Source organism: Scyliorhinus torazame, chromosome 19, assembly GCF_047496885.1.
Source record: "Scyliorhinus torazame isolate Kashiwa2021f chromosome 19, sScyTor2.1, whole genome shotgun sequence".
NCBI classification, from domain to species: domain Eukaryota; kingdom Metazoa; phylum Chordata; class Chondrichthyes; order Carcharhiniformes; family Scyliorhinidae; genus Scyliorhinus; species Scyliorhinus torazame.
In genome coordinates, this window is record NC_092725.1 from 145,137,479 (window position 1) to 145,151,598 (window position 14,120).

General features: G+C 46.4%; 1 protein-coding gene across 2 annotated transcripts in view; it reads left to right on the top strand.

The window, feature by feature from the left end:
* Positions 1 to 11,996, top strand: part of LOC140396583 (protein mono-ADP-ribosyltransferase PARP12-like) — a 101,077-nt gene extending 89,081 nt beyond the window's left edge. For both annotated transcript variants that reach the window (XM_072485370.1, XM_072485371.1), the window contains exon 12: positions 10,726 to 11,996. In XM_072485370.1, coding sequence (XP_072341471.1) covers positions 10,726 to 11,000 — 275 coding nt within the window. In that variant the 3' untranslated portion in view covers positions 11,001 to 11,996. The remainder of the gene's footprint in view (positions 1 to 10,725) is intronic.
* Positions 11,997 to 14,120: the final 2,124 nt, after the last annotated feature.

The window sequence follows — 14,120 nt, forward strand, 5'->3', positions numbered from 1 at the left end:
ATTAGTCCTTGTAGTCCTGGAAGGTGAAAGCTGTTGTTGGATAAGACTCCTGACTTACCCTCCATGAATGAAGAACAGTATATTGTGGAATTGTGTGGTTATCTATTACCTCACGTCTGCAAGGATGATGCAAATGCTTATAGTGGTGTACGGTGTATATTTCTTGTATCATTTGCCTGTTAATTCATGTTTAATTTTTGGTGGTTCTGATTTGTGTTAAAGTAAAAGTTAAAACAAGTGAAATCTTCAGTTGAGGGTCATTTCGTAAACTTGGCTATTCTGGTTTATGGTTCCGCACGGGGATCATAACCTGTAGTAGCAGGAAATAAGTCACCAATCTTACAGAAATCATAGAGGGATCAGACTTTGTTCCATTGCTGGGAAAGTCTTCACCAGAATCACTCTGGAATGTGTCATGATATCCATATTAACATATCATGGTGCAATCACACACACACACTGATGGACAGGTAGTTGGACCAATCAACACAGACGCAACATCACAGCCAATCACCAGTGAGAGCACACGCACTATAAAACAGGGAACACCAGAGTTCCCGCTCATGCTAACAGGAGATAGCTCAGAGCACAGAGCTCACAGCGTGCCACTCAGACATACACCATGTGCTGAGTGCCTCACTAAGATAGTGCTAGGGCTGGGTCCACAGGTTAGCTGGTGAAGTACGAACCACAGCCAGAAGTTAACAGTTGTTATTATACAGAATAATAAAACAGAGTTGTACCATCTACAACCGTGTTGGTTCGTTTGTGTATCGGAACACCCAACACGACATGATACCAGGATTGGAAACTCGCCAGCAACTGTGAGACCTACCTGCACCTCCTCAGAGATCCGCCATCCTGCGCCATGGACACCATCAGCCCGCCGCAGCCGCTCCAACTCGCTGGAAATCTCGGCGTCAACTGGAAGCTGTTTAAACAGTGCTTCCAGCTCTTCCTAGAAGCCACAGACAGGGAGAATGCATCGGACACCAGGAAGATCGCCCTCCTCCTCTCCACGGCTGGGCAACACGCCATCCACATCTACAACTCCCTGGCATTCGCGGAAGGCGAGGACAAGACGAAGTACAAGACGGTCCTTCTAAAACTTGAGCAACACTTCAGCGTCGAAGTGAATGAGAGCTTCGAGAGGTACCGCTTCCAGCAGCGCCTGCAGGATAAGGATGAGCCTTTTCAATCCTTTATGACACACCTCCGTACACTCGCTCAGTCCTGCGGCTATGAGGCCACCTCCGATTCCATGATTCGGGTCCAGATAGTTTTTGGGGTCACCTCGGACACCCTACGCCAGCAGCTCCTCAAAATAAAGAGCCTCACCCTAGCCACCGCCATCGAAACCTGCGTCCTCCACAAAAACGCGACCAGCCGGTACTCCCAATTCCAGGGGGCCGAATCAGCACGGCAGGGGTCATACGAGGCCGAGCGGGTCCAGTCGATCGACTTCCTCCTGGCCCGCGGCCCGGACGAGGGCGGCCATTTAGCGCGCTTTCCGAGGCCTCCCACGCTTGTACGTGCCAAAAGAGGGGAAGTCGACGCAGAGGGACGTGATGCGCAGGCGCGCTCTACGCAGGACCGAACTGCGCATGCACGGTGGCGCAACGAACGCCATGACGTCACGACGTGTGGCAACTGCGGATCCGCACATTTAAAGCGGCAATGTCCAGCCAAAACTCGACAATGCCTCCACTGTGGCAAGATGGGCCACTACGCTGCTTGCTGTCGAGCAGCTCAACCTGCCAACGCTCCGCAATTCCGCCAGCCTCGCAGGGACATGAGGGCCATTCAGCCTCCATACACCGAGTCATACCCTGATGACGTACAGACCGGTGATACCGACGACCGGGAAGCCTTCCGCGTTGCGGTAATAGACAGAAATTGGATGTCCCCAAGTAGGACCCACCAGCCGATGTCAGTGCACAGCGTTAATCCGGGCGATGAGTGGTGTGCCACCCTAGCGGTCAACCCGAATTCGTCGTCCACCTACTAGGCTGGACTTATGAGCCTGTTTGCACTTTGGACTCACTGAATTGTTGTGCAACAATGTTAATGTGTTTCTCTTTTTGCCGTTCCAGGAGTTCTCTTTCGATGTTTGATGATTGCACTTGTTTTGTTTGTGGTACAACCTCGTTGCTCTGTTGCACCTGACACCTTCCTATGTATATAGTTTAGCCTCATGTACATGTTGTAAATATTGCACACACATACTCAGCTGCACTCAGTACACACCAATATTTATTACCATGTAGGCACATATTCTTGTGAACAGGCGGGATGTCATGATATTCATATAAACATATCATGGTGCAATCACACACACACATCGATGGACAGGTCAACGGACCAATCAACACACACGCAACATCACAGCCAATCACCAGTGAGAGCACACGCACTATAAAACAGGGAACACCAGAGTTCCCGCTCATTCCACCAGGAGATAGCTCAGAGCACAGAGCTCACAGCGTGCCACTCAGACATAGAATCATAGAAGTTTACAGCATGGAAACAGGCCCTTCGGCCCAACCAGTCCATGCCGCCCAGTTTTTACCAGTAAGCTAGTCCCAGTTGCCCGCACTTGGCCCATAACCCTCTATACCCATCTTACCCATGTAACTACCTAAATGCTTTTTAAAAGACACAATTGTACCCGCCTCTACTACTACCTCTGGCAGCCCATTCCAGACACTCACTACCCTCTGAGTGAAGAAATTGCCCCTCTGGGCCCTTCTGAATCTCTCCCCTCTCACCTTAAACCTATGCCCTCTAGTTTTAGACTCCCCTACCTTTGGGAAAAGATGTTGACTATCTACCTTATCTATGCCCCTCATTATTTTATAGACCTCTATAAGATCACCCCTAAGCCTCCTACGCTCCAGGGAAAAAGTTCCAGTCTATCCAGCTTCTCCTTATAACTCAAACCATCAAGTCCCAGCAACATCCTAGTAAATCTTTTCTGCACTCTTTCTAGTTTAATAATATCCTTTCTATAATAGGGTGACCAGAACTGCACACAGTATTCCAAGTGTGGCCGTACCAATGCCTTGTACAACTTCAACAAAACGTCCCAACTCCTGTATTCAATGTTCTGCCCAATGAAACCAAGCATGCCGAATGCCTTCTTCACCCCCTGTCCACTTGCGACTCCACCTTCAAGGAGCTATGAACCTGTACTCCTAGGTCTCTTTGTTCTATAACTCTCCCCAACGCCATACCACTAACTGAGTAGGTCCTGGCCTGATTCGATCTGCCAAAATGCATCACCTCACATTTATCTAAATTAAACTCCATCTGCCATTCGTCGGCCCACTGGCCTAATTGATCAAGATCCCGTTGCAATCCTAGATAACCTTCTTCACTATCCACTGTGCCACCAATCTTGGTGTCATCTGCAAACTTACTAACCATGCCTCCTAAATTCTCATCCAAATCATTAATATAAATCACAAATAACAGTGGACCCAGCACCGATCCCTGAGGCACACCACTGGTCACAGGCCTCCAGTTTGAAAAACAACCCTCTACAACCACCCTCTGTCTTCTGTCGTCCAGCCAATTTTGAATCCAATTGGCAACCTCACCCTGGATCCCGTGAGCTTTAAGCTTCTGCACAACCTACCATGCGGTACCTTGTCAAAGGCTTTGCTAAAGTCCATGTAGACAACGTCTACTGCACTGCCCTCATCTACCTTCTTGGTCACCCCCTCAAAAAACTCAATCAAATTTGTGAGACATGATTTTCCTCGCACAAAGCCATGCTGACTGCCCCGAATCAGTCCTTGCCTCTCTAAATGCTTGTAGATCCTGTCTCTCAGAATACCTTCTAGCAACTTACCTACTACAGACGTTAGGCTCACCGGTCTGTAGTTCCCAGGCTTTTCCCTGCTGCCCTTCTTAAACAAGGGCACAACATTCACCACTCTCCAATCTTCAGGCACCTCACCTGTGGCTGCCGTTGATTCAAATATCTCTGTTAGGGGACCCGCAATTTCCTCCCTAGCCTCCCACAACATCCTGGGATACATTTCATCAGGTCCCGGGGATTTATCTACCTTGATGCGCTTTAAGACTTCCAGCACCTCCTCCTCTGTAATATGCACACTTCTCAAGACATCACTATTTATTTCCCTTAGTTTCCTAATATCCATGCCTTTCTCCACCGTGAATACCAACTCTTGTGGCTCTGCACATAGATGTCCTTGTTGATCCTTAAGAGGCCCTACTCTGTCCCTAGTTACTCTTTTCCCCTTTATGTATCTGTAGAATCTCTTTGGATTCTCCTTTGCATTATTTGCAAAGCAATTTCATGTCCCCTTTTTGCCCTCCTGATTTCCCTCTTAACTCTATTTCGACAATCTCTATACTCTTCAAGGGATCCACTTGATCCCAGTTGCTTATGTACGTCATATGCCTCCTTCTTCTTTTTGACCAGAGTCTCAATATCTCGAGTCATCCAGGGTTCCCTACTTCTACCAGCCTTGCCCTTCACTCTAAAGGGAATGTGCTTACCCTGCACCCTGGTTAACACATTTTTAAAAGCCTCCCATTCACCAGCCGTCCCTTTGCCTGCCAACAGTTTCCCCCAATCTACCTCTGAAAGTTCCTGTCTGATACCATCAAAATTGGCCTTGCCCCAATTAAGAATTTTAACTCTTGGGCCAGACCTATCATTCTCCATAGCTATCTTAAAACTAATGGAGTTATGGTCACTTGTCCCAAAGTGATCCCTCACTAACACTTCTGTCACTTCTGTCACATACACCATGTGCTGAGTGCCTCACTAAGATAGTGCTAGGGCTGGGTCCACAGGTTAGCTGGTGAAGTACGAACCACAGCCAGAAGTTAATAGTTATTATTGTACAGAATAATAAAACAGAGTTGTACCATCTACAACCGTGTTGGTTCGTTTGTGTATCGGAACACCCAACACGACAATAGGGACAATGTCCTGTGGCCATTTCATTTGTTTAGCTACATTCTCAAATGAAATGTAAAAGGCTTCCACCTTCTTCTCGTCAGACCTTGGCAATGCTTGGACATATTTAAATAGATCCCCACCAAGCCTTCAACTTTGACGCTCTTTCTCACTATCCTCATCACTATCATCCAACTGTACGTTTCCCTTTACGTCTGCCAATTTTAACTGACTGTCATGTTTCATGGCCATTTTCTGAAGTTCAAACTCTCTCTCTTTATATTTTTCCCTGATCTGTATCTCTCTTTCTCTTTCTTTTTGTTCTGCTAGGGCTATTCTTTCTTTTCTCCTTTCTTCTCTCTCTTTTTCTTTTTCCTCTCTATCTCTTTCGTATTCAAGCTGCTTTAATTCTTTCTCATGTTCCATTTGTTTACGTTGTAACTGAATTTTTGCCATTTCCAATGAGTCAAACTGTATCTCAGGCAACTTTAAATGCTTAGCCACCGCCATAATTACCTCACCTTTTCACATTTTGTCAGGTAATGTTAACTGCAATGTTTTTGCCAAATCTAACAGTCTGCTTTTAGTCTCTGTCCCGTAAGGTACTGCATGTGACCGTCTCCACCCCCAAAAACGTCAGAGCCTCTGAAAGAGCCATTGTCCACAACACACTCCCCACTTAAACTAGAATACCACACCTGAAAAGCAAGCACAATATGCTCACACCTCACTGTCTTTAAGTTCACTAAGCCAATCCAATAGATAGACTTTTATCCCACTCGAGCCCCCAATTTGTTATGGGCCAGGTTTAGAGAACCCCAATGAGTATCATGGAGTTCACCTGACCCATAACTTTTAATAGATTGTGGTATGGGGAGCACATGGCCCACTCTACAGGTGTGGTACAGCAGAAAAGTATTTTTTAAAGTATTTTTTAAAGCAAAACAATGTTTATTCTATGAACTCAAGTTAACCTTTTAAAAACATACAGTGAACATCTTAGCAACCATTAATTCAAATACAACCCCCGAAGAATACAACACTAAGTAATCCTTTAAGCTGTCCTTTTAACATCCATAAGACTTAAAACACCTTTTACTGGAAGCACATCAGGTTAAAGTCACTATTGTTATTAGTTTAAATCACCAGGATCAATTTACAGTCTTTAGATTACAGAGAGAGACTCTGATACACCTTGTGGCTGTGACTGCAGCTATCCAGCTCCGAAAATGAAACTAAAACACACCCTGCAGCAAACAGCCTAAAACGAAAGTAAAAAGCGGACAGACAGCCCAGTTCCACCCACTCTCTGACATCACTGATAAACACCCATTTCATAAAGGTACATTTCTTAAGCACCCATTTCCTAAAGGTACTCTCACATGACACTTAACAAAACAAATCTATCAATGGAGAGCTAGAGTCTGGAGTGCGTTGTCATGGCAGCCACAGTAAGCACCCAGGACACGCTGACATCTTTCCTTCGGACATTTCCTATCGGCTGTGAGTCCTGGGTCACCCAGGATTGCTGCACCTGGCGCAACCAAACTAAAAATTAAAAAACAGTGCAGCCTCCGATGGAAACAGCTGCACATCTGGAGGCAGAGGGAAAATGCAAGGAGAGGAAATCACAAACGAACAACCCATCCCAAACTCAATCGTCTGTGAGACCCTGCACTTGTCTGTAACAGAAGCTTGTGGGCACAGACCCGGCGCAGCAGTCACCTACACCCCCACTAGAACCCGACCAAACACCCCACATAATGATCGTGGTCATCGTTGTGTCAAAGAATGAACAAGACCCTGACCTCGGGAGTTCTTGATGTTGCCAGTGGCTGCACGAAATGTGATGCATTGCATATCCCTGCGTGAACGCACCTCACCTTGATGGGCATCATGATGTGGAGAAAGAAAGGAAATAAACAAAGTTATTACTGAATTAGTCTAATCCAAATCTCCAAGGTGAAAGTACTGATCCACTATCCATGCAATGGTATAGCTTTGACACATTTAATTGTAATAAAAGTTATTCTGATATGTAATTAGCGTAGCTAATATTTGAGATTTCTCCTCTGGGTGCGGCAGTTTTATAAATAAGTTTATCTGATTTCCCTTGTTTCCCAATGAGAAAGAAATAACATTTATACAGCATCTATTATGACATCTGAATGTTTTCACCCAACTACATTTGTTTTACTGTCGTAATGTAATGTACACCTAGCAAGTTCCCACAAACAGCAATGGGCGGCACGGTAGCACAGTGGTTAGCACTGTTGCTTCACAGCGCTAGGGTCCCAGGTTCTATTCCCAGCTTGGGTCACTGTCTGTGTGGAGTCTGCATGTTCTCCCCGTGTCTGCGTGGGTTTCTTCCGGGTGTTCTGGTTTCCTCCCACAAGTCCCGACAGACGTGCTGTTAGGAGAATTGGATATTCTGAATTCTCCCTCTGTGTAGCCGAACAGGCGCCGGAATGTGGCGACTAGGGGATTTTCACAGTAACTTCAATGCAGTGTTAATGTAAGCCTACTTGTGACAATAAATATGATGATTATTGTTATTATTATTACATTTTCCCCCCCAATGCACACTGAGCGTAAACAGTAAATTGCAAAGTATGTCATCAGAGATCTTGGTCTTTGCCCCCGGCACACCTCCCGTTAATCCCAAAGAATATCGGGAAGGCATCTAAGCAGGATTTGCGGCAGGTGCCAAATGGACGAGGTGTTCTGGACCCCCTCGCTGGGTGGGAACCGGAGTTGTATGTTTAAATCAGTATTAAAACTCATTTAAATTTGCGTTTTGGGGTTTTAACCGGATACCCCTTGCACCCGAGATTCACCGCCCTCGCCGCGAAGCGTGAGGCCGGCGGGATTCACTACTGCTCTCCATCAACGGAGACAAGACGTAGTGCTGATGCTGGGGACTTAAAGGCTATTGGAGCCCTGGTTGGTGGGGGACACGGCAGGGCCCTAGCAATGCCCTCTGGCACACTGCCCAGGGTGCCAAGGCTGTGATGAATGTATGAATTTCAGAGTTATAGTTATTTGGTGCAGTAAGGGTTAAAAGCCTGGGTTAGTGTGTGTGTGTCTGCTGCAGTCACGTTTAAAAGAAATCCTTGATGAAAGACAGCAAACCATTTGGAGCCAGGGTGCAATGAAAGCATTTTAAAAGCTTGGACTAATGGAATTCCATAGGGGATTCCATGTGGAGTTAATTAGATTTCCGCTTGTTAATAATAATAATAATAATAATAATCGCTTATTGTCACAAGTAGGCTTCAATGAAGTTACTGTGAAAAGTCCCTAGTCGCCACATTCCGGTGCCTGTTCGGAGAGGCTTGTACGGGAATTGAACCCGCACTGCTGGCCTTGTTCTGCATTACAAGCCAGCTGTTTAGCGGTCGTTGCTGGGTGGAGCTAAGGCATTGAGCATTTTGCAGAAAGCAGGTCAGTTCAGTTTTAAGCTGAATGAAGCTGTGTCCAGAGGTGAAGCAGTTTTTCTCTCACTGCAGTTCAGTTAAAAGAGATTAACAATCTTTAAAGCAGTGTAGATGTGTCTGAGAACAAGGGGGAGCTGAAACAAGCTGAGAAGCATATTCTGAAAACTTACCACCAATGTTTCTTCATGGTTCTGACAGGAGTCAGATCTTGTCTTTAAGAACAGTGTCAGGAGATCTCTCGTTATCAAAGAACATCTCCGTATAGCAAGTATTCCTGAGTGGCACTGGTATCACAGCTTGGTATGGAGCCTGCTCTGCCCAAGACCGCAGGAAACTACAAAAGGTCGTGAATGTAGCCCAGTCCATCACGCAAACCAGCCTCCCATCCATTGACTCTATCTATAATTCCTGCTGCCTCAGAAAGGCAGCCAGCATAATTAAGGACCCCACTCACCCCGGACATACTCTCTTCTTCCGTCAGGAAAAAGATAGCAAAGTTTGAGGTCAGGTACCAACCGACTCAAAAACAGCTTCTTCCCTACTGCCATCAGACTTTTGAATGGACCTACCTCGTATGAAGTTGATCTTTTCTCTACACCTTGCTATAACTGTAACATTACATTCTGCAGTCTCTCCTTCCGTCCCTATGTACGGTATGCATTGTTTGTACAGCATGCAAGAAACAACACTTTTCACTGTACACTAATACATGTGACAATAATAAATCAAATCAAAGTTAAAGTGGATTGAGATCTGAGATGTTTTTTTCTTGTTTGAGTGAGAACAGAGATAGCAATTAAGGGTATTGTATTCACTGTGTTGAGTAGTATTGTTTAAGGGGTAATGTTTCTTGTGTGATGTTAAAGATTATAATACTGTGCTAGTAATAAAGTTTGTTTTAATTTACCATATTCCTACTTAGTGTGAAATCACTCCTGGAGCAAGATATCTTTCCTCACAATCTTACAAGATTAAAATAAAATATTGAGGTTTCTGTCCAGTATCCGACCCACTGTTGGGACCTGGTCTGGGATCATAATAAGGCGCGCTGCCAGGGATCCAGGAGCAGTGCCTGGGTGCCTTGGGGCACTACTAAGGAGCAGGGCCTGAAAGGAAGCATGTGAATGAAAAGGGGAAGGTGGGGGCCTTAAAAGTGAATGGCCTCAAAGGGGGGGGGGGCCTTTGGCGACCTCACTTGGGTATCGGTCACTTGATGAGGCCGGGTGCTTTATTACCACTGGGGGGCGGGGGGGGGGGGTGATGCTGATGCCTGTTTGTGGGGTGGGATCTGCTGGTGAGTTTGGAGTGGGCTGTAGGATTATCTGGAGATCGGGGCAGCTTGGCCGGCATTTTTAGGTCCTTCACATCTCTTTCCCGATGGGAATCTCGCCAAGCCCCCCCAAAAATGTTTAAGTGCGGGAGAGTTTCAATGGGAATTGCTGGAACAGCCGATGTGATTCTCACCAGTTTTCCTGCCCGAAATGACACTTACGGTCCCCCGCCGTTAAGATTGGTAATCTCGATCAGGCAGAGAATCCCGCATCAGGTCAAAATGGCGGCGCCAATCTCCCATCCTGCCCGCTACGCCAGCCATAGCGTGATCCTTGCCCTGTGCCAGCAGAAACATTCAAATAGCTGATTTGCATTGACGTAACGTCCTCTTTTCTAACCGCAGAAAGCACTTAACAATGTTGAAGTGGTCAGCAGCTGCAATTATAACAAGAATGTTTACAAATATTGCAGTTACGTTGTGGGGGGACAATAGGACAGGGAAGCCCTCTAATTATATTTAACTTTATTGAGATCTGGTTCCTGACTTTCCTGGGCGGGGCCCTCATTAGGTCACTGGTGGGAGAGAATCGGAAAACAAGATTGTGTCGGCGAGAAGTTATTTTCCATGTCTCGCGATCTTTGCGCCCATATCGCCATTTGTGCTCGTGGGGAATGCAGGCCGAAAATCGCAGTAATAATCTTTCAGTATAGTGTAACACTTTGATAAAATGATCAAATTCATATGGATCAAATCCATGGAATAGTTTCCTCAGATCTGGGACCATTGCAATGGTAGCAGAATTGTATTATTTGCGGAAGTGCCTAAAGAAGTGAGGATAAATTAATGTTCTATTCGATTGCCCTCATGAATCATTATTTTTGTGCCAGATTTCCCTCCAGGAACCTAAAAAGTTGGGATAGAGATCTATGGGCAGGTACATTGCAATTGCCCTGAGGCAGAGGAAGGAGCTTGTTGATTCAGTTTTTTAATTCTTAACTTTTCTTACATGGAGAGGCTCCGAGAAGAGGGGTACCTTTTCTGTTTGTAGAATATAACAGCAATTCATTCCTCCTGTTCCGCAGGAAGGTACTTTGCCAAGGAAGCATCCTGCGCCAACTTTGACTTGTATTCAGATTCTGCGGCAAATTTCAACATCATGTTTTTGGCACGGGTGTTGGTGGGACATTTCACCAAAGGGCACTCAAGCTATGATCGGCCTCCATCCAAAGGTGACAGAAGACTCCGACTTTATGACAGCTGTGTTGACTGTACCGATAATCCATCTGTATTTGTTATATTTGAGAAATTTCAGATCTACCCAGAATATGTGATAGAATATAGTAGTAATTCCGTGTAGAAATCAATTTTCTCCTAACACACTTTGCCTGTTAACAATATCTAATGGTGAGAAATGATTAAAGCAATTTTTTAAAGATAGATACTACTTGTTACTTCAGTACTTTCTACTTTGAGTAATTAAGTTTGGGTGAGAGCTTGTGCTGGATAACAGGGGGTGTGATCCTAAATCATAGATTGTAAATGCCCAAAATTCAACTGGTTTTGGATCCGTGTAAGTGACGTAGTGAAGTTACTTTCCACCGAATCCATAGAATCATAACAGTGCAGAAGGAGGCCATTTGTTCCAACGAGTCTGCACCGACCCTCCGAGAGAACACCTAGGTGACAGATTTATCAAACCTCATGCTCCATTGGTGACCATACCAATTGAACTAACTCCAACTCCATTGAACTTTGTTCAGCTTATGGTGGGAATTGTTCAGTATTTACTTCAGTATATGAGCAGCACGGTAGCACAAGTGGATAGCACTGTGGTTTCACAGCACCAAGGTCCCAGGTTCGATTCCTGGCTTGGGTCACTGTCTGTGCGGAGTCTGCACGTTCTCCCCGTGTCGGCGTGGGTTTCCTCCGGGTGCTCCGGTTTCCTCCCACAGTCCAAAGATGTGCAGGTTAGGTGGATTGGCCATGATAAATTGCCCTTAGTGACCAAAAAGTTGAGGAGAGGTTATTGGGTTACGGGGATAGGGTGGACGTGAGGGCTTAAGTGGATCGGTGCAGACTCGATGGGCCGAATGGCCTCCTTCTGCACTGTATGTTCTATGTACTCACAAGTGCTGTTGAAAAGGCCACAACTGGGTAGCCTGGTGGAGGATTTTGTTACTGTGGAAAGATGCAAAGCCCCCTTGTGTGGAGCTTGGATAAATGACATGGCAGGGTTCATCAAGCTGGAGAGGATAAAGTTTGCCTTGCGAGGGTCTATGCAGGGGTTCCTTAGGCGGTGGCAACCGTTCCTAGACTATCTCGCAGAGCGTTAGGAGGGGGTCAGCAGCAGCAGCAGCCCAAGGGAGGGGGGGTGGGGGGTTCTGTTTGGGTGAAGGTGTTTTTTTCCCCCTATTTCTGTTGTTAAATGTTATATGGGGGGTTGTTGTATATGGGGGAAATCCAATGTATAATTTCTGATTGTTGTGTTCTTGTTTCTTTCTTTTTGTTGGGAGGGGGGTGGGTTTGTTGAAAATTTGTTGAAAAATTTGAATAAATATATTTTTAAAAAAGGAAGAAAAGGCCTCAACTGATTTCCCATTACAAACTTGGAGAGCCTTTATTTTCCCACAATATGCCAACAAAATTAACTTGATCTTGAATGGCTTAGCCTAGAAGTTATATTTTTGAGGTTTTAATGATCTTTGTTTAATAAGTCCGTTATTTTTTGGTCTGACTGCTCAATCCACAGGTTAGACTGAACATAACTGCACCTCTGGAGAACTTTTTCACTCTTCCACTATTGTCTCCTAATAGCTCACGTGATCATTTTACAAATGTCTGTGTTATAAATCTGTTGACTATTTAACAGAATTCATCCACTTTGCAGAATGTGATGATTCTCAATGCTCCATTAGAGCAGGTTTATTGAGGTCATCTAATAAAGTGGCTTTAGTTGAGTGAAAGAGACACTCGTTTATCTAATCAGGTAGAATGCATTTTACGGAGCAAAATTTCACAAATGAAAAAATGAAAATCGCTTATTGTCACAAGTAGGCTAAAATGAAATTACTGTGAAAAGCCCCTAGTCGCCACATTCCGCCGCATGTTCGGGGAGGCTGTTACGGGAATTGAACCGTGTTGCTGGCCTGATTTAAAAGCCAGCGATTTAGCCCAGTGTGCTAAACCAGCCCCAGAAATGAGACATTCATTTGAACCGATCTATGATGATTGTGATATTTTGGGAAGAAGGAGTCACCGCATTTAACAGGTCTTTAATTAACTCAGGAATTTCCTCCACGTCTATGGACGGAATTCTCCGATCCGAGTTTGCCCTCCACCACTGCCAGCGAGAATGGTTTAGTGCTCGGCCAAAACTCCATTCACTGCAGCTAGGCCGGAGATTCCTGCCGGCACTAAGGCTCAGAGAATTCCTGCCGGCACTCACAGTCAGAGAATTCCCGCCGGCACTCACAGTCAGAGAATTCCCACCGGCACTCACAGACAGAGAATTCCCGCCGGCACTCACAGACAGAGAGTTCCACCGGCACTCACAGACAGAGAATTCCCGCCGGCACTCACAGACGGAGAATTCCCGCCGGCACTCACAGACGGAGAATTCCCGCCGGCACTCACAGACAGAGAATTCCCGCCGGCACTCACAGACAGAGAATTCCCGCCGGCAATCACAGACGGAGAAGTCCCGCCGGCACTCACAGACAGAGAGTTCCCGCCGGCACTCACAGACAGAATTCCCGCCGGCACTCACAGACAGAGAGTTCCCACCGGCACTCACAGACGGAGAATTCCCGCCGGCACTCACAGACAGAGAATTCCCGCCGGCACTCACAGACAGAGAATTCCTGCCGGCACTCACAGACAGAGAATTCCCGCCGGCACTCACAGACGGAGAATTCCCGCCGGCACTCGCAGACAGAGAGCTCCCGCCGGCACTCACAGACAGAGAGTTCCCGCCGGCACTCACAGACAGAGAATTCCCACCGGCACTAACGCTCAGAGAGTTCCCACTGGCACTCACAGACAGAGAGTTCCCACCGGCACTCACAGACAGAGAATTCCCGCCGGCACTAATGCTCAGAGAATTCCCGCCGGTACTCACAGACAGAGAATTCCCGCTGGCACTCACAGTCAAAGAGTTCCCACCGGCACTCACAGACAGAGAATTCCCGCTGGCACTCACAGACAGAGAGTTCCCACCGGCACTCACAGACAGAGAATTCCCGCCGGCACTCACAGACAGAGAATTCCCGCCGGGACTCACAGACAGAGAGTTCCCGCCAGCACTCAAAGACAGAGAATTCCCGCCGGCACTCACAGACAGAGAGTTCCCACCGGCACTCACAGACAGAGAGTTCACACCGGCACTCACAGACAGAGAGTTCCCACCGGCACTCACAGACAGAGAATTCCCACCGGCACTCACAGACAGAGAGTTCCCGCCGGCAATCACAGACAGAGA